The sequence below is a fragment of the Chelonia mydas genome, chromosome 1 (genome assembly GCF_015237465.2).
Source record: "Chelonia mydas isolate rCheMyd1 chromosome 1, rCheMyd1.pri.v2, whole genome shotgun sequence".
Classification (NCBI taxonomy): Eukaryota; Metazoa; Chordata; order Testudines; family Cheloniidae; genus Chelonia; species Chelonia mydas.
The window spans coordinates 216074407-216094097 of NC_057849.1; the positions used below are offsets into that span (position 1 = coordinate 216074407).

The 19691-nt window shown below is 44.9% G+C and overlaps 1 protein-coding gene across 3 annotated transcripts in view; it reads left to right on the forward strand.

Moving 5' to 3' along the window:
* TULP3 (TUB like protein 3) overlaps nt 1–19691 on the forward strand; it is a 94777-nt gene that overhangs the window by 33929 nt on the left and 41157 nt on the right. For all 3 annotated transcript variants that reach the window (XM_037913256.2, XM_037913250.2, XM_043525936.1), the window contains one exon: nt 12749–12800. In XM_037913256.2, the coding sequence (XP_037769184.1) occupies nt 12749–12800 (52 nt within the window). The remainder of the gene's footprint in view (nt 1–12748; nt 12801–19691) is intronic.

The following is a 19691-nucleotide window of genomic DNA, read 5'->3' on the forward strand; positions in this document are numbered from 1 at the left end:
ATTGGATCTTGTTATGCCTTTGTTCTGTTAGATTAAAGAGCTATTCAAAATCTCTTGCCCACATAAGTACTTGTAGAACAGGATTAAGCCAACTCTTTAATTTTCTCTTGAATAAACTAGAATGAGCTTCTTAAGTATCTTGCTATGAGTCATGCTTTCTAAATTTTAAATCATTCTTGTAGTTCTTTTCTGAACGCTGTTCAGTTTTTCCACAATCCCTTTTGAAGTGGACATAATGTTTCAGTAATGATCTCACTAACTGCATATTCAGTGGTAATACCATCTACCTATTCCTGCTTGATATTCTGCTGCTTATATATCCAGGATTGCATTAGACTGTTAGCTACAGAATGCTATTGAGAATTCTTGTTTAATTGGATATTCTTTATAACTCCTAAATCCTTTTCAGTATTGCTACATTCCAGGATACAGTCCCCTATCTTCTAGGTGTAACCTGCATTCTTTGTCCCTTATGACATGTTTTCATACAGCCAAATACAAATGTTGTTCATAAGAGCCCATCTTACTAAGCAATTTAGATAGGTTTGTATAACTAACCTGTCCCAATAATTATTTACCATTTCACCAAGTTTTGTTGTCTGCTCATTTTACCAGCAATGATTTCATATTTTCTTCCAGATCATTGGTAAATATATTGAATAATACTGGGCCAGAAAAAGATCCCTGCAGAACTCCACTAGAACACCTCCATTGAATGTGATTACCCAGATACAATTAGTTTTTGTGATCTGTCACTGAACCAGTTTTTAATACATTTATTATGTTCTACATTGATTTGATATAGTACTAATTTATAAAAAAAATTACAGTCTTTATGTGCCATAGTGAAAATAGATCAAGATAGGAGAGAGACGCTCAAGAGATTTTAGTTGCTCTCTTCACTAGTGTCAACCGCATATGATGTGGCATCACATCATCTTATGAGCATAGAAGATTAGTGTTGAAAGAGACCTCAGGAGGTCATCTAGTCCAACCCCCTGCTCAAAGCAGGACCAACCCCAACTAAATCATCCCAGCCAGGGCTTTGTCAAGACGGGCCTTAAAAACCTCTAAGGATGGAGATTCCGCCACCTCCCTAGGTAACCCATTCCAGTGCTTCACCACCCTCCTAGTGAAATAGTTTTTCCTAATATCCAACCTAGACCTCCTGCACTGCAACTTGAGACCATTGCTCCTTGTTCTGTCATCTGCCACCACTGAGAACAGCCCAGCTCCATCCTCTTCGGAACTCCCCTTCAGGTAGTTGAAGGCTGCTATCAAATCCCCCCTCACTCTTCTCTTCTGCAGACTAAATAAGCCCAGTTCCCTCAACCTCTCCTCATAAATCATGTACTCCAGCCCCCTAATAATTTTCATTGCCCTCCACTGGACTTTCTGTCATTTGTCCACATCCTTTCTGTACTGGGGCCCCTGAAACTGGATGCAATACTCCAGATGTGCCTCACCAGTGCTGAATAGAGGGGAATAATCACTTCCCTCAATCTGCTGGCAATGCTCTTATTAATACAGCCCAGTTTGCCGTTAGCCTTCTTGGCAACAAGGGCACACTGTTGACTCATATCCAGCTTCTCATCCACTGTAATCTCCAGCTCCTTTTCTGCAGAACTGCCGCTTAACCAGTCAGTCTCCAGCCTATAGCAGTGCATTACTCTGCACTTGTCCTTGTTGAACCTCATCAGATTTCTTTTGGCCCAGTCTTCCAATTTGTCTAGGTCACTCTGGACCCTATCCCTACCTTCCAGTGTATCTACCTCTCCCCCGAGCTTAGTGTCATCCACGAACTTGCTGAGGGTGCAATCCTTCTCATCATCCAGATCGTTAATGAAGATGTTGAACAAAACCTGTCCCAGGACTGACCCCTGGTGCACTCTGCTTGATACCAGCTGCCAACTAGACATCGAGCCGTTGATCACTATCCATTGAGCCAAACGATCTAGCCAGCTTTCTATTCACCTTATAGTCATTCATCCAATCCATAATTCTTTAACTTGCTGGCAAGAATACTGTGGGAGACCATATCAAAAGCTTTGCTAAAGTCAACGTATATCACGTCCACTGCTTTCCCAGTACCCACAGACCAGTTATCTCATCATAGAAGGCAATCAGGTTGGACAGGCATGACTTTCCCTTAGTGAATCCATGTTGACTATTCCTGATCACCTTCCTCTCCTCCAAGTGCTTCAAAATGGATTCCTTGAGAACCTGCTCCATGATTTTTCCAGGGACTGAGGTGAGGCTGATGGGTCTTTGTTCCCCAGATTCTCCTTCTTCCCTTTTTTAAAGATGGGCACTATATTTGCCTTTTTCCAATCGTCCGGGACCTCCCCCAGTTGCCACGAGTTTTCAGAGATAATGGCCAATGGCTTTGCAATCACATCAGCCAACTCCCTCAGCACCTTTTGAATGCATTAGATCCGGCCCCATGGACTTGTGCATGTCCAGCTTTTCTAAATAGTCGTTAACCTGTTCTTTCACCACTGAGGGCTGCTCACCTCCTCCCCATGCTGTGTTGCCCAGAGCAGCAGTCTGCGAACTGACCTTGTCTGTGAAGACCGGGGCAAAAAAACCATTGAGTACGTCAGCTTTTTCCATATAATCCGTCACTAGGTTGCCTCCCCCATTCAGTAAGGGTCCCACACTTTCCCTGACCACCTTCTTGTTACCCTTCACATCCGTTGCCAACTTCAACTCCAGTTGAGTTTTGACCTTCCTGATTATACCCCTGCATGCTCGAGCAATGTTTTTATACTTCTCCCTAGTCACCTGTCCAAGTTTCCACTACTTGTAAGCTTCTTTTTTGTGTTTAAGATCACTGAAGATTTCTCTGTTAAGCAAAGCTGGTCGCCTGCCATATTTGCTGCTGTTTCTGCACATCAGAATGGTTTATTCCTACGCCCTCTATAAGGCTTCTTTAAAATACAGCCAGCTCTCCTGGACTCCTTTCCTCCTCATATTAGCCTCCCAGGGGATCCTACCCATCCATTCTCCGAGAGAGTCAAAGTCTGCTTTTCTGAAGTCCAGGATCTGTATTCTGCTGCTCTCCTTTCTTCCTTTTGTCAGGATTCTGAACCTGACCATCTCATGATCACTGCTCCCCAGGTGGCCATCACTTCTGCATCCCCTACCAATTCTTCCCTGTTTGTGAGCAGCAGGTCAAGAGAATCATGGCCCCTCTTTGGTTCCTCCAGCACTTGCACCAGGAAGTTGTCCCCAACACTCTCCAAAAACTTCCTGGATTGTCTCTGCACTGCTGTATTGCTCTCCCAGCAGATGGCAGGGTGATTGAAGTCTCCCATGAGAACCAGGGCCTGTGATCTGGAAACTTCTGTTGGTTGTCCAAAGAAAGCCTCGTCTACCTCATCCCCCTGGTCTGGTGGTCTATAGCAGACGCCCACCACGACATCACCCTTGTTGATTTTGCCTCTAAACTTAACCCAAAGACTCTCAAGGCTTTTTTCCAGTTTCCTACTGGAGCTCTGAACAATCATACTGCTCTCTTATATACCATGCAACTCCTCCACCTTTTCTCTTCCGCCTGTCCTTCCTGAACAGTTTATACCCATCCATTACCGTGCTCCAGTCATGTGAGTTACCCCACCAAGTCTTTGTTATTCCAGTCACATCATAGTTCCTTGACTGTGCCAGGACTTCCAATTCTTTCTGTTTGCTTCCCACGCTTCTTGCGTTCATGTACAGGCACCTAAGATAACTAGCCGATTGCCCTACTTTCTCAGTATGAATCAGGAGGCCTCCCCTGTTGCACCCTCCTCCTTGTGTTTCCTCCCGGTATCCCATTTCCCCACTTACATCAGGGCTTAGGTCTCCATCCCCAGGTGAACCTAGTTTAAAGCCCTCCTCACTAGGTATCAAGGTTCCTCCCCCACTCTGAACTCTAGGGTACAGATGTGGGGACCTGCATGAAAACCTCCTAAGCTTACTTTTACCAGCTTAGGTTAAAACTTCCCCAAGGTACAAATTAATTTTATCCTTTTGCCCTTGGAATATCCACTGCCACCACCAAACTCTAACTGGGTTTACTGGGAAATGTAGTTTGGACACGTCTTTCCCCCCCAAAATCCTCCCAACCCTTGCACCCCACTTCCTGGGAAAGGTTTGGTAAAAATCCTCACCAATTTGCATAGGTGACCATAGACCCAAACCCTTGGATCTGAGAACAATGAAAAAGCATTCAGTTTTCTTACAAGAAGACTTTTAATAGAAATAGAAGTAAATAGAAGTAAAGGAATCACCTCTGTAAAATCAGGATGGTAGATACCTTACAGGGTAATTAGATTCAAAACATAGAGAATCCCTCTAGGCAAAAAGTTAAGTTACAAAAAAGACACACAGACAGGAATAGTCATTCTATTCAGCACAGTTCTTTTCTCAGCCATTTAAAGAAATCATAATCTAACACATACCTAGCTAGATTACTTACTAAAAGTTCTAAGACTCCATTCCTGTTCTATCCCCGGCAAAAGCAGCATACCGACAGACACAGACCCTTTGTTTTTCTCCCTCCTCCCAGCTTTTGAAAGTATCTTGTCTCCTCATTGGTCATTTTGGTCAGGTGCCAGCGAGGTTACTTTTAGCTTCTTAACCCTTTACAGACGAGAGGATTTTTCCTCTGGCCAGGAGGGATTTTAAAGGGGTTTACCCTTCCCTTTATATTTATGACACTAGGTTAGGAAGCCTGCCTGCGAAGATGCTCTTCCCTCTCTTCATTAGGTGGACCCCATCTCTTCCTAGCAATCCTTCTTCCTGGAACACCACCCCATGGTCCAAGAATCCAAAGCCCTCTCTTGGGCACTACCTGCGCAACCATGCATTTACTTCCACAAATCGATGGTCCCTACCTCGGCCTTTTTCTTCAACAGGGAGGATGGACGAGAACACGACTTGTGCCTCAAACTCCTTTATCCTTCTTCCCAGAGCCACATAGTTTGCAGTAACCCACTCAAGGTCATTCTTGGCAGTATCATTGGTGCCCATGTGGAGAAGTAGGAAGGGCTAGTGGTACGAGGTCTCGATCAGTCTCGGCAGACACTCCGTCACTTCCTGAATTCTAGCTCCAGGAAAGCAGCACACTTCTCGAGTTTCCTGGTCTGGATGGCAGATGGATGACTCCGTCCCCTTAGGAGGGAGATCCTGACCATCACCACCCGTCGTCTCCTCTTGGGAGAAGTGGTCGTGGAACCCCCATCCCTAGGACAATGCATCCCATGCCTTCCGGTCGATGGGGTCTCCTTCTGATCCCTTCCCTCAGATGACTCTTCCAAACCATTCTTCACCGTAATACCTGTACAGAGACCCTGAAAACGGTTTCTTACCTCTATCTGCTTTGGGGATACATGGGTTCTCCTCTTTCTTTTGGAGGTCACATGCTACCAATTTTCTTCCCTGTTCTGTACTGCCCTCTCTGATTTTTCAGTATGCTGTGCCTGCAGTACCAAATGCTGACTTCTATCCAGAAAGTCTTCATTTTCTCTAATGTAACACAGGGTTGATACTTGGGTCTCTAGTCCTTTAACCTTCTCTTCCAATATAGAGACCAGCTTGCACTTCATACAGATGAAGTCGCTTCTATCCTGTGGGAGAAAGAGAAACATGGTACATACTGTGCAGGTCACAACAGCTGATTGTTCACTATCCATATTGTCTTCCTTCTAAGAGCCTCTTCAGATGTTGTATTTATTGCTCACAGAAACCTGAAAGGCAAAAAACTCTGTGGGAACTCCCCCCAGGCAAAATCCCTCTGTTTGTGTCTCCTCTGTTCGCAGCTCTCTCAGTTCACAATCATGATGATAGAACGTGGCTAAAGGGAGAGAAAAAGAACTGATTTTTTTATCTTCTTGGGGTTTGTCTGCACTCAATTTCTGTACAGGTTTGATTAAATCAGGTTTTTTGCACTGATTTTCTGTGCGTAAAACAGGCTTTATACTCTACCTGTCACTGTGGTGTCCAAGCACCTAAAGGGACAAGAGAAGAAATGTGTGGTGGTCCTGTCCTCAAGGAGCTCAGCAGCCAGACAAACAAAAGTGTGGGCAGATGAAGTTGATTAGGAGAATATTCCTAGTGCACCCCACCCCAATTCCAATAAATACATCCATAATGCATGCATGCATAAATTCATTCATTTAGATGTGACCAGGATGAAAAATCTGTATTGGTTCAAAAACAGAAGGTCTGGGGGTCCTTTGTTAGAAAACTTCAAAATTCTTGTTGCCATTTACTGCATTTTAAAAGAGTTTAAGATTATTCTGAAGCTAGATTTTATGCAGTCTCTCACTTATGTATTGGTCTTTCCCCCAAAGGGAAGGGGAAGCCAGCAGGGTAATTAGATCTTTTTGCAGAGATGAGTAAAGGGCTGTGAACAGGCTCCCCCTTCAGCTCCTGGAAACCCTAGCGGGTAGGCTCTCTATGAATTACGCAGCACACACAGTCCACCAGGGTACTGCCATCAGATGTTGTTATTGCTGTTTATGTTCCAGGTACATCACAACACAGCAGCAGTTATGTGGCGCCCCCTTCTTCCTCCTGGCTCAGCCTTTTATACTGCTTGCTTTTTCTCGGAGCTTTCCAGCTGGTGAGCTAATTACCTCATAAACTCATCTGGCTCCCTACAGTTGCAAATGATCCCTTCTTCCCTTCCAAACCCAAACTACCTAAGCCCTTCCTTCTCTTAACTACACCCAGTGCTCTGGGTGTTTTAAGTGACCAGGGTGCTGGCTTCTGCTTGGGACATGACTCCTATTAGGAACTGCTTTGCCTACCTCTTGGCCCCAGGAAGTACTGGATGATTTAAAAAGTCAGTTACCATTCTAACTATGAAGATGTTTCATGATTCTGCTTAGACTGAAATCACTGAGGTGTTAAACATGATCCCAAATATCCACTGTAAAATTACTCTGCATCAAGGAATGTCTATACCCCATTGTTTTGTGAAGATTATTTTATTCATAGAATCGTAGTAATTAAAGGTAGAAAATAAACATCATCATTCAATCCATCTCTTTGGTTGAAGGTAAGTGCCCTAGAGAGTTGTGAATAAATTTTCAAATTCAAGATAAATGTATTTGAAATGTCTTGTATCAGTATATAGTATAAAGCCCTTACTAGAACGTGTGTAAGTTTTTGTGTAGCAGCTTTTGGGGCCAAATTACGTTTCCTATCTAAAAGATGGCATGTTATTACTAAATTTTGCAAATTTTATTCCTTCTGAGCAAAGCAAGAGGGTAATTCTTTATTTATTTTTCAGTTTTTAAAACTGCATCACTCAACTCTCTCAGGGAGCTGTGTGCAGTATAAAAGTGCTTGTGTTGAACAGTATCCATGCACAACCATCTTCCCACCTTCGATGAACTTACCCCAATCAGGCAAAACTCAAGGACTTTATGCTCTACACATAGACTTGGGGGACCAAAGTGAGAAGTGAATTCCAGTTGAAAATCCTCCACCAAGATCAGTCTCCAGGCCCCACAAGTTATTGGGCTTGCTGCTGGAAACCCTGGGTGAAATTCTATGGCATGTGTTATGCAGGACATTGGACTAATTGATCATAATGGTCCTTCTGGCCTTTAAAATCTATAAATCTTAATGAAATCAAATATACAGTGACAATCTTAACTGAGTAGCATAGCAAAATACATAAAGAATGTTTATTGTATGGAAGGTTGCGTTGATATTCCAGTTTGTATTGTATATTGTACAATTTGATAAATAGTATGTAATTCCATTAAATAGCCCTACATTTAGAGACTATTTTATTGCATGGTCAACTACTCAGAAGTCAACAAATTTCAAAGTTAAAATTGAATGTGAAATGTTAACTCTGCCTTTTCTTGCATATGTATAACACAGGCTCTAATTACATAATCACATACTGTTTTCAAAATAATACACTATTTCCCTTTTTTTAAAAAAACAGCTGGGAATATGCATGTGCATGTTGTAATACTTCTTTAATTTTAGAATACTACTTGGTTATGTAAAACTGACCTCTTACTTAATGGATGCTGAGTCTGGGAGTTATATATGTTACAGGTAACTATGTATACCAAGAATAGCTATGAAAGAGGCAATTGATTTCATATTATACTTCATCCATTATCAACAAATTTATCATCCAAATTCTTATTGCAAAATTTCTATTTCTGGTAATGACGTAAAAAGCAGGCTGGGCTCTGATTTCAGCTGGAGTTTTTGACATTGGCAGTTAAAAAGAAAAACTTCTTACTTATCATTGGAGCATGTTTGACCTGGAAGGCAGTGAGGAAGACAACATGGAATCCCACCATTTTGCTGTTTTTCTCATTTTTAATGTCCAATCACACTTTAATATGCCTTTTAGTAAACGTGCAGTCTGCATTTTTCTCCATCCCTACTTGGTATCCATGATATCCATGGTTATTCTTGGTCTCCACTTCCATTCTACACCTTTGATTATTGCCCACCTTCTCCAGAGCCGGAGGCATCATTCAGCTCATAGGGTGGTTAGAGGGGGTTCCTTGAATATAGTGAAACTGAAGAAAGGAGTCATTGGGGGCAGTTTCTTTGTGGTGTGACTGGGACACACCATTGACCACAGTACCGTGGAGAGATTTGGAGTGAATATAGCATGTGCTCTGTTGCAGAGGGTTAGGGAGAAAAAGGGGAGGGGAAGCTACTCTGAATACTGACACGTCACAAGTACCATGGGCTAAGCTAGGAATTCCTTTCTAGACTATACTCTTATATTCAGGGCAGATATGTTGTTTTCCTCATTTCCGATAGATGTTTAATTGCTCTTACTGCAGACAGGAGTGTTATGTGTAATAGGGTATGATGTGTGCAATGCAGTACTTGTGCACTGATCTGTCAGAGGAGCATTTGAATATGTTGTTTCTATGGATTTGGTTGGAAGGATTCTCTTTTGAAGCTGGTTGAGTCAGGGGCTGAATTAGTGCACTGCTTGCATTCCTCACTGATACGTGGGAGTGCCTCCACATAGTCTTTTTCTGTTAGATTAGTATCAGCAGTTTATCCATTTGAGCTACTAAGAGAAAAAGTTAGTGTAGGAAAGGAACAAGGAAGCTCTGTTTTCCTGGCTGTTGGGTTGGACTTTCCAGACAACCAGGGAGTGGGAAGGAGTCAAGGGATGGGCTAAATAAAAGGTGAGACTTTTTTTATATTTATCATATAGATGCTCTGATACCCCCTACCCTCTTCTACGATTCATGTGGATTCCTCTATTCTGTGATGGGAAAGGATTGCTGGGCTCCTTCACTGCAAGTCCTTTTCACAGAAGTGCTCTTAATCTGTTAAAGGTGACCTGAAAAGGAGACAAAATTGTTCCTGTACTTTATGATGCAAAAAGATGACTTGTGAAAGTTTTTCTTTTTGTTTCTTCCTTCCATACCAGGGGAGGGGGAGGGGGAGGGGGGATGTTGGAATACCTACCCACCCACCTCCATCACACTTGGTTTTTTGCATGCCTTCTACATAAGGAAAATCAGATCCTGACTTTCTTCTTGTTATTGAAGGACTTGAATCATCATTGGAGGACCAGAATGGAGACATCACAATAGATTGATCCTGACTGTTATCATTTCCAACCCTTAATTAAGTAATGAGGAGTGTTGAATGTGAGGGCTAGTCTATTCTGCAGTAGTGGTGCTGTTCCAGTCTTCAAACATAGCTATAAAGTTTTCACTTAACACAGGTTTTGTTCCAAAGTAGACACGAACAACATAATTAAAAATGATTTTGATCCCCATTGAAAATTGGGGTAATTGCAGCTCAGAGAGGTCATTCCCTATTCTTCACTGGCAGCATTATCCAGCTAAAAATAAAAGTTGGGATCTCATATGTCTAACATAAAAAACAAACAAAAATCTTTCGAGGTTGCATTTTTCCATCACAAAGAAGCAGTGAAGAGTGCAAACACAATGTTAGTTTGTGTCCACACTGCTATTTTTTAAATAAAAATAATTACTTAAGACAATATCCAAAAAGAAAAGGGGTGGGGGTGTGTGTGTGTGTGTGTGTGTGTGTGTGAGAGAGAGAGAGAGAGAGAGAGCGAGAAATGGAACAGTGACCTTCATCTAATACCGTGGTTCTTAACTAGGGATACACATACCCCTGGGGCTAAGCAGAGGTCTTCCAGGGGGTACATTAACTCATCTAGATAGTTGCCTAGTTTTACAATAGGCTACATAAAAAGCACTAGCGAAGTCAGTACACACTAAAATTTCATACAGACAAAATAAGAAAGTAAGCAATATTTCAATAATAGTGTGCTGTGATGCTTTTGTATTTTTATTAGGGCTGTCAAGCGATTAAAAAAATCGTGATTAATCGCACAATTAAAAATATCACGTGATTAATCGCACTGTTAAACAATAATAAAATACTATTTAAATATGTTTGGATGTTTTCTACATTTTCAAATATATTGATTTCAGTCAACATAGAATACAAAGTGTACAGTGCTCACTTTATATTTTTTATTACAAATATTTGTGCTGTAAAAAACAAAAGAAATAGTATTTTTCAGTTCACCTCATACAAGTACTGTAATGCAATCTCTTTATCATGAAAGTTGAACTAACAAAGGTAGAATTATGTTTTATTTTTGAATGCAGGTTTCTTTTGTACAATGTAAAACTTTAGCGCTGACAAGTCCACTCAGTCCTATTTTACAGCTTCTAACCAGTGTGTGTTTTGTCCATGCCAAAGGTAACCTTTTCTATCACTAATGTGTTCTGTATGTGAGTCTTCATCACCCACTGGATTTCCACATGGCAGCTACTGCATATCTTGCTGTATTCAGCAAATGTGTTACAAAAATATCAATTGTTTAAATTGTGTGCATCCTTCAACAGAGAGCCTAAATCTGTTAATATAACCATAGCAAGTATCCTTCAGGTCATTTGTCCCTCTCTGTGCCTATAATGTCCCTGCACTGGCTCTTTTGTGCTACTTTTCTGGATAGTCATCACAACCTTCTCCATGCCCTCAATTTTGTACTCAAGATGCTACCTATTCCTGGCTCTTCAGCTACTGAACTCAGGATTCACTTTCTATCTGAGGCTATTATCAGTCCAAAGTCATTGACCTAAGGGAGGATTTCCCAAATGTTTTATTGGTAAATTACAGAAATAGGAAATGTGCCAAAATAAAAAGCAGTTAAACACAGATAACCCTCAGACTAAGTTAATTAAAATATGATTAGATGACACTCTCCAATTTGTCCACATCCTTTCTGTAGTGGGTTGCCCAAAACTGGAGGCAATACTCCAGATGTGGCCTCACCGGTGCCGAATAGAGGGGAATAATCACTTCCCTCCATCTGCTGGTAATGCTCCTACTAATGCAGCCCAATATGCCCTTAGCCTTCTTGGCACCAAGGGCACACTGTTGACTCATATCCAGCTTCTCTTCCACTGTAATCCCCAGGTCCTTTTTTGCAGAACTGCTGCTTAGCCAGTCAGTCCCCAGCCTGTAGTAGTGCATGGGATTCTTCCATCTGCATTTGTCCTTGTTGAACCTCATCAGATTTCTTTTGGCCCAATCCTCCAATTTGTCTAGGTCACTCTGGACCCTATCCCTACCCTCCAGCTTATCTATCTCTCCCCCCAAGTTTAGTGTCATCCGCAAACTTCCTGAGGGTGCAATCCATCCCATCATCCAGATCATTAATGAAGATGTTGAACAAAACGGGCCCCAGGATTGACCCCTGGGGCACTCTGCTTGATACTGGCTGCCAACTAGATGTTGAGCCATTGATCACTACCAGAAATTCTTTGTGTGTTTCACTTAAGCTCAGAGCAGATTCTGGCACAATAGAAGAACTTTCAAATTCCTTCTCAGCAGGCAAGCTGCTATTCTCAGCAGAAAAAGGCTAGGATTTCCCTCCCCTTTCACAGCCTTCCTCACTGGCTACAGACAAAGCAGGTGTATTAGACCCATACTTTCCCTAGGACCCGCCTATAACATTAACATGCTTAGACATGGCTACAATTTTATTGCCTATTAAAATATCAGTGAGTAGCAAATTCCTAATGCCAACCACAACCTCACCTAACGATAGAACATTTCAGTACTGAAATCATCAATTTTTATACATCAGGTCAAATTCATATCAAAACTGGGTAAATACAGTCTTTTGCGTATCATGATTAGTGATCCTGGGCAATCCACAAAGAGGAAAGAGCTGGATTGAGGAGCCAGCGAGTGCAGAACTCTGAGATATTTGTGGGAGAACCAGGACCACAGTGAATTGCTTTGAAGTGTTAAGCATTGAAGCAGCAAACTGGCTCATGACTCAGCCAATTTGCATCCGATGAAGTGAGCTGTAGCTCACGAAAGCTTATGCTCAAATAAATTGGTTAGTCTCTAAGGTGCCACAAGTCCTCCTTTTCTTTTTGCGAATACAGACTAACACGGCTGCTACTCTGAAACCTGTCAGTATTGAAAGTTGCTTCAGCATTGCTTCAAGAACGTGGTTAATACATAGCTTAGTCTTGTCTAAACTGCACTATAAAAGTGAGTTTTTAAACATCTCAAAGGGCTGTTGTAACTGGGTCTCACAGTATGGTAAAAAGTATATTGTGGGATGGCAGTTAGTTTATAAACTTGTTTGTTCTGGAACCGTGTCTTGCTCTATAGAGCACCACATACACTTACAGTGCTATGTAAATGATTTTTCCTAGCAATAATAGGGTTTTTTTCTCTTTTGTTTTCACAGTATTTTTGAAGATGAAAGTGTGAAATTGCGACAGCTGAAACTAGAGAACCAGGTAAGTGAATCGGCAGTGCAGAGGCTGACAAGTGTCACTATAAGAGAATGGGCAAAACATCAGTCTCCAGGAATTTACAACCACATTTTACATTGAGTCTGAGTTTGCTGCTGCTTTATTCTGATAGAGAAGGAGAGGCAAATGTTTGCACTTCTTCCTTCCCCACATTGTGCTTCTTGGATGCACCTGATTCACTGCTGTGCTTTATATAGTCTTTACACCAGTGAACAGTGGGTGTAAAACACCAGCATTGTACACCCACTTTGCACTGGTGTAAACAACTGCAAAAGGTACAGAGCATCTCCTATTGCACGTGAGACCATGTGTGGAGTAAAACAAAGACAGCGTGATGCGTGTGATATAAATGCTTGGAATGATGGATAGAGACAGATTAGAACTAATTGCTACCATTTGCCTTGAAGGATTTTCTGGTTATCATTAGTTTAGGGGTCAAGCTTGCTGTAGTTTTTGTTTTGATTTCCTTGATATTTTGTGCCTCCTGCAAGTGTTGTTTTATTCATTTCATTAGGATTCATTCATCACAAGACTGAGTGGATCAAAAGAGAGGAGGAGAATTAATCTCTGTAGGGAATTATCCAGTTTAAACATCAAAGCAGAAAGAAAAATACTCTCTAAACAGTAGAAAGAGCGACTGCCAGCAACTTTCTATCTTTCTTTTTCTAAATACAACCCATTTTTGGCTTAGCATTTGATTTGGCAGAAGAGCAGGAATTGTATCTCTTTCCAAACAGCTGATTGATATGCAACTTGCTGAATGCCCAGACCACCATACCCTTTAGGGCACTTAGATAAACATATTCATACTTACTCTTCTGCCCTGTGAAATTTAAGATGAGTATAGGTTCATACAGAGGCGGATTAAGGTTTGGTGGGGCCCTCAGCCAGAGCACGTGGTGGGGCTGCTCCCCACCCCTTCCGCCTACAGCCCCACCCATGGCCGCATTCCGTTCCACCCCTTCCCCCCGCGCCCCCACCCTTGTTCCTCCCCATTCCACTCCCACCCATTTGCTTCTTTCTGCCCCCCACAAAGACTGGAGAAGCTCTGTCCTCCCCGTCACGGCCCTGGGTGGGCAAGGAGTGAGAGCTCCTCCAACCCTTAGGCCACGGCAGGGAGTGAGAGCGCCTCCAATCCCAGGCCGCAGCTGGGTCTGGGCGCTGGGGCTTTGCCTGGCGCTTCTGCCAGGGAGCAGGGGCGGGGTGGGGGGGCTTTACCCGCTCCACCCGGCATTGCTACAGGGGTCAGGGCATTGGGGCTTCCCCTGCCCCACCCAGCGCTGCTTCTGGGGCTCTGGGCTTCCGCCATCTGGTGGCGGATTTTTTCGGGGGCCCCCCCAATTGGCCAGGGCCCCTGGGTATGGGTCTCATAGGCCAAGTGGCTAATCCGCCACTGGGCTCATATATTTTTGAGGCCAGAAATCCATTTTGATAATCTAATCTCACTTCCTAACACAAGGCTTAGAGCATCACCCAATAATTCTTGTACAGAACGCAATAACTCATGGATGCACTAAAAGCATATATTATAAAAAGACATCCAGTCTTGATTTAAAAACTTCTAAGGGATGAAGAATCTGCCACAATCTTTGGTGAGCTGTTCCAGTGGTTAACTGCCCTCACTTAGATATTTGTGCCTTATTTCTAGTCTGAATTTGTCTTGCTTCAGCTTCCAGCCATTGAAGTGTGTTCTACCCTTTGTCTCTAGTATCAGATATGTTGGTTCTATGTAGGTATGCATGGCCTTATCTAAGGGTATGTCTAGACTGGCAGAGTTACAGCGCCGGCAGTTACATTGCCACTCAGAGAGCACTGAAGGGAAACCAGTGTTGTATGTTCACACTGTCAGCTGCCTGCGCAGTAGCGTATTCACACATGCAGCACTTGCATCGGTATTCAGAGCTGTGCACGCTGAGCAGCTATCCCACAGAGCATCTCTTCCTCTTCTGCCGTTAAGAGTTGTGGGAAGGCGGATGTGGTCACGGGGCACCGTGGGTCCTGTCCCAATGTTCTGTGATGCATTGGTTTGCATCCCAGCAATCCCTGTGCTTCCGGCCGCATTTGGCCCCATCTTTCAACAGTTTGTGCACTGCCTGCTCTACCTCTTCGGTCTGCAGGAATGCATCTCGCACTGTTGACCAATATGCTGCTCGCTCCTACTAACATGTCACGAGTGGCAGTGGAGTTATTTCATAAACTACAAAGGCAAGAGGAGTTTGACATTGATCTCGCCACCTGTAGTAGCTCCGACACGAGATTGCTTGTGGCATTCACGGAGGTGCTGACCACAGTGGAATACCGCTTTTGGGCTCGGGAAACAAGCACTGAGTGGTGGGGTCACATCGTCATGCACGTCTGGGATGATGAGCAGTGGCTGCAGAACTTTTGGATGAGGAAAGCCACATTCATGGGACTGTGTGATGAGCTCGCCCCAGCCCTGCGGCGCAAGGATACGAGAATGAGAGCTGCCCTGCCGTCGAAGAAGCGCATGGCGATTGCCCTGTGGAAACTGGCTACTCCAGACTGCTACCGATCGGTCGCTAACCAGTTTGGAGTGGGAAAGTCGACCGTTGGACTTGTGTTGATGGAAGTGTGCAGGGCCATTAATCGCATCCTGCTCCGAAATACCATGTCTGTGGGCAACGTGCGTGACATTGTGGATGGGTTTGCACAAATGGGCTTCCCTAACTGCGGAGGGGCGATAGATGGCACGCACATTCCAATTCTGGCACCAGACCACCTAGCCATGGAGTACATTAATCGCAAGGGGTATTTCTCAATGGTTCTTGAGGCACTTGTGGATCACTGTGGATGTTTCACGGACATTAAAGCGGGCTGGTCCGGAAAGGTGCCTGACGCACGCATCTTTTGGAACACTGGCCTGTTCAGGAAGCTGCAAGCAGAGATTTTCTACCCAGACCAGAAGATCACTGTAGGGGAAATGGAAATGCCCACTGTGATCCTGGGAGACCCCACCTACCCCTTAATGCTGTGACTTATGAAGCCATGCACGGGGCACCTTGATAGCAGCAAGGAGCGGTTCAACAACATGCTGAGCAAGTGCAGAATGAGTGTTGAGTGTGCTTTTGGCAGTTTAAAGACCCACTGGCGCTGCCTATATGGGAGGCTGGACCTGGCTGATGACAATATTCCTATGCTTATAGCCGCGTGCTGTACGCTCCATAATATTTGTGAAGGGAAGGGTGAAAGCTTCACTTAGGGCTGGACTGCTGAGGCTCAGTGCCTGGAGGCTGAATTTGAACAACCAGAGACCAGGGCTATTAGAGGGGTGCAGCGTGGGGCCATAAGGATCAGGGATACCTTGAGGCAGCAATTTGAATCTGAAAGCCACTAATATTTGTTGCTGTGCTCGGGAGTGCAGTGTTTGTTATGCTAGGAGGTGATTGTGATTGGTGCAGACGATGCACTGTGAAGGTTTAAGAAAATTGCTTGTTGCTTTGCAGGGTTCTGTTTACTTTCAATTACTGGAATAACGATTGCTTTTAAACCAAAACAATTCTTTGATAAAAGACAACAAGCGGAGGAGAGAGACAAACAAAAAACACATCAGCACTGTGAGGGATGGGGGATGGGAGGGTCCTAGGACGAGGTGGGGTCTCGGGACGGTTAAAGATTTGTGTATATCCAGGTATCATATGCAGCTTTGTCCTTTGGAGTACAGTGCCAACCTGCAGAGGGACGGGTGTTGAGTGCAGTGGGTACTGGGAGTCTGCAGTGCTGGACTGTGATGGGGGTACAGACTAGAGCCAGGAGGTTTATAAGAGTGTGTTGGCAGTGTCTGGGGGGCGCATGGGAAAGAGTTTTGCAACAGTAGCTGCAGGGGAGAGTGGGCGCAGAGCTGCTCGGTTTGCTGTGCTAGTAGCATCTGGAGCATATCTGCTTGGCGCTCCATAACATTTAAGAGCCGCTCCGTGGCTGCGTTCTGGCCTGCCACATTGTCCTTTCGGTCCCTCTTCTCACTGTCCTGGCCCTCCTTCAATGCTTGTTTTTCGGCCGCACAGTGCATCGTGACATCACGCAGAAAGTCCACTTTAGTTTTTTGTGGCTGCTTTCTAATTCTGTGCAGCTGTTCAGCTGGTGATAACAAAGGGAGGCTGGGCTCCCAAGGTCATATCTGTGAAACCAAAATGCAACATTTTACAGAAGTAGTATTGTTTGCAACACCCAGACCACTGATTCAGTGATTTAAAACACAGCCGCTATTCACATACCTGACAGGTTTCAGAGTAGCAGCCGTGTTAGTCTACTCCTTTTCTGTTCACATACCTATCACTAATTGGCTGACTCCAGGCAAGCACACATGAGCCACAAGACCCCCAAAATGATGAGTAACCAGAGGGGAAATCAGTGTTCCAGGACCATAGTGCACGTGGCTCTTGGGGAGAGCCAGCACTGCAGGGGGGCCTTATAATCATTACTGTCCCCACATTTTCCACAGGCTGTGTTCATTATGGAAGATATCTCGCTGCTGAGGGTGAGCAGGGAATCAAGGGAGGGTCTTCTCCAAGACTGCGGCTTCCATCCTGGGCTTTATGCGGCTCGCCTGTGTGCAGCAATGCCCCCCCCCCCCCCCCCCCCCCCCCACACACACACACACAGAGTGGAGCGGGAAAGTTACCCTTAATGGGGCAAGAAACAAAGCAGCTCTGCCAAAGAACCTGTGACAGCAGCTTGCCCAGTATCACCATGAGAGTTTTATGGAGATCTCTGAAACAGATTCCTGTGAAGTGAGGGAGTCAATCAATACCCTGTTCTGCCATTCAGACTAGGCATATGGCGGTACACGCATCATATAGACACAAGCCTGCTTTCTGCAACCCTGCTGCCCCCAACAACTTGCTTCAGCGATTCCCAAAATCAAAGCCACTTACCAGGGGTCTCCTCTCCTGTTTGCACTTCGCCAAGCTCTGACTGCTGTGACTGGCTAGCCCTTTTCCGGGGTAGAGAAGGGCTCCTGGCTGTATGCATCTCTGACCTCTGAGTCATCCTCTGCCTCTGGGTCCCCCTCCCCCTCCACATCCTCATCTAAGATTTCCTCCTCCTGACTCTGCCCACTCTCAACTGGCACGTGAGCCACAGAAGTCTCCACAGTTGCCTTTGCAGTGGAGGTGGGATCGCCACCGAGTATCGCGTCCAGCTCTCTGTAGGACTGGCAACTCGTGGGCGCAGCACCGACATGGCAGTTTGTGTCCTGCACCTTGTGGTAAGCATTCCGCAGTTCCTTCGCTTTGACCCTGCACTGCAGCGTGTCCTGGTCATGGCCCCTTTCTGTCATGTATTGTGAAATCGGTCCATAGGTATCGTAATTCCTATGGCTGGAGCGCAGCTGGGACTGGACAGCCTCCTCTCCCCAAATGCTGATGAGGTCCAGCATCTCGGCATTGCTCCAACCTGGGGATCTCCTGGTGTGTGGAGCAGGCATGGCCGCCTGGAGAGATGCGCTGAGACCACTGTACGTGTCACCGAGCAAACAGGAAGGGACTTTCAAAATTCCCAAGGAATTTAAGGCGTGGGGCTCATGGTTGGTCACCTGAGGGCAGGGCAGTAGAGTTCAAACTGATGACCAGAGAGGTGAGAACAGGCATTGTGGGACACCTCCCGGAGGGCAGTCACAATGCTGTAATCGACCAGGGTGTCTACACTGGCACCGCAGCGCTGTACCCCCTGCGCAGAAAGCTCTATGCCTCTCGTCGGGGTGGGTTTTTTACAGCGCTGCAATTGCGCAGTTTCTGTGCACTAAATGGCTTGGTAGTGTGTGCACCTCAAGAGTTATAACGCAGAAAGCTGCATTGCTGTGCAGAAAGTTGCCAGGGTAGACAAGGCCTAAAGAAGTCCGTGGAAGAGTTTACGTCTTTGGTTGTACCACTCAGACAGAACAGGATTTCTCCCTCTATAGGTTCTACAAATAATGTATGATTAACCAATAACACTGGATAGAGTACTTACTTTGGATCTTTCTTCTAAAATAAAAGAGTACAATACTACATGTCATTTGACCTTGTTAGGCAATGGGGCTAACCTAAGGGTATGTCTACGCTACGGAATTAGGTCGAATTTATAGAAGTCGGTTTTTTAGAAATCGGTTTTATATATTCGAGTGTGTGTGTCCCCACAGAAAATGCTCTAAGTGCATTAAGTGCATTAACTCGGCGGAGTGCTTCCACAGTACCGAGGCAAGCGTCGACTTCCGGAGCGTTGCGCTGTGGATAGCTATCCCGCAGTTCCCGCAGTCTCCGCTGCCCATTGGAATTCTGGGTTGAGATCCCAATGCCTGATGGGGCTAAAACATTGTCGCGGGTGGTTCTGGGTACATATCGTTAGGCCCCCGTTCCCTCCCTCCCTCCGTGAAAGGAAGGGCAGACAATCGTTTCGCGCCTTTTTTCCTGAGTTACCTGTGCAGATGCCATACCACGGCAAGCATGGAGCCCGCTCAGGTAACCGTCACCGTATATCTCCTGGGTGCTGGCAGACGCGGTACTGCATTGCTACACAGCAGCAGCAACCCATTGCCTTGTGGCAGCAGACGGTACAATAGGCCTGAAAACCATCCTCATCATGTCCGAGGTGCTCCTGGCCGCCTCGGTAAGGTTGGTCAGGAGCGCCTGGGCAGATATGGGTGCAGGGGCTAAATTAGGAGTGACTTGACCAGGTCATTCTCTTTAGTCCTGCAGTCAGTCCTATTGAACCGTCTTATGGTGAGCAGGCAGGCGATACGGTTTGCTAGCAGTCGTACTGTACCATCTTCTGCCGGGCAGGCAAGAGATGAGGATGGCTAGCAGTCATATTGCACCATCTTCTGCCGGGCAGGTAAGAGATGAGGATGGCTAGCAGTCGTATTGCACCATCTTCTGCCGA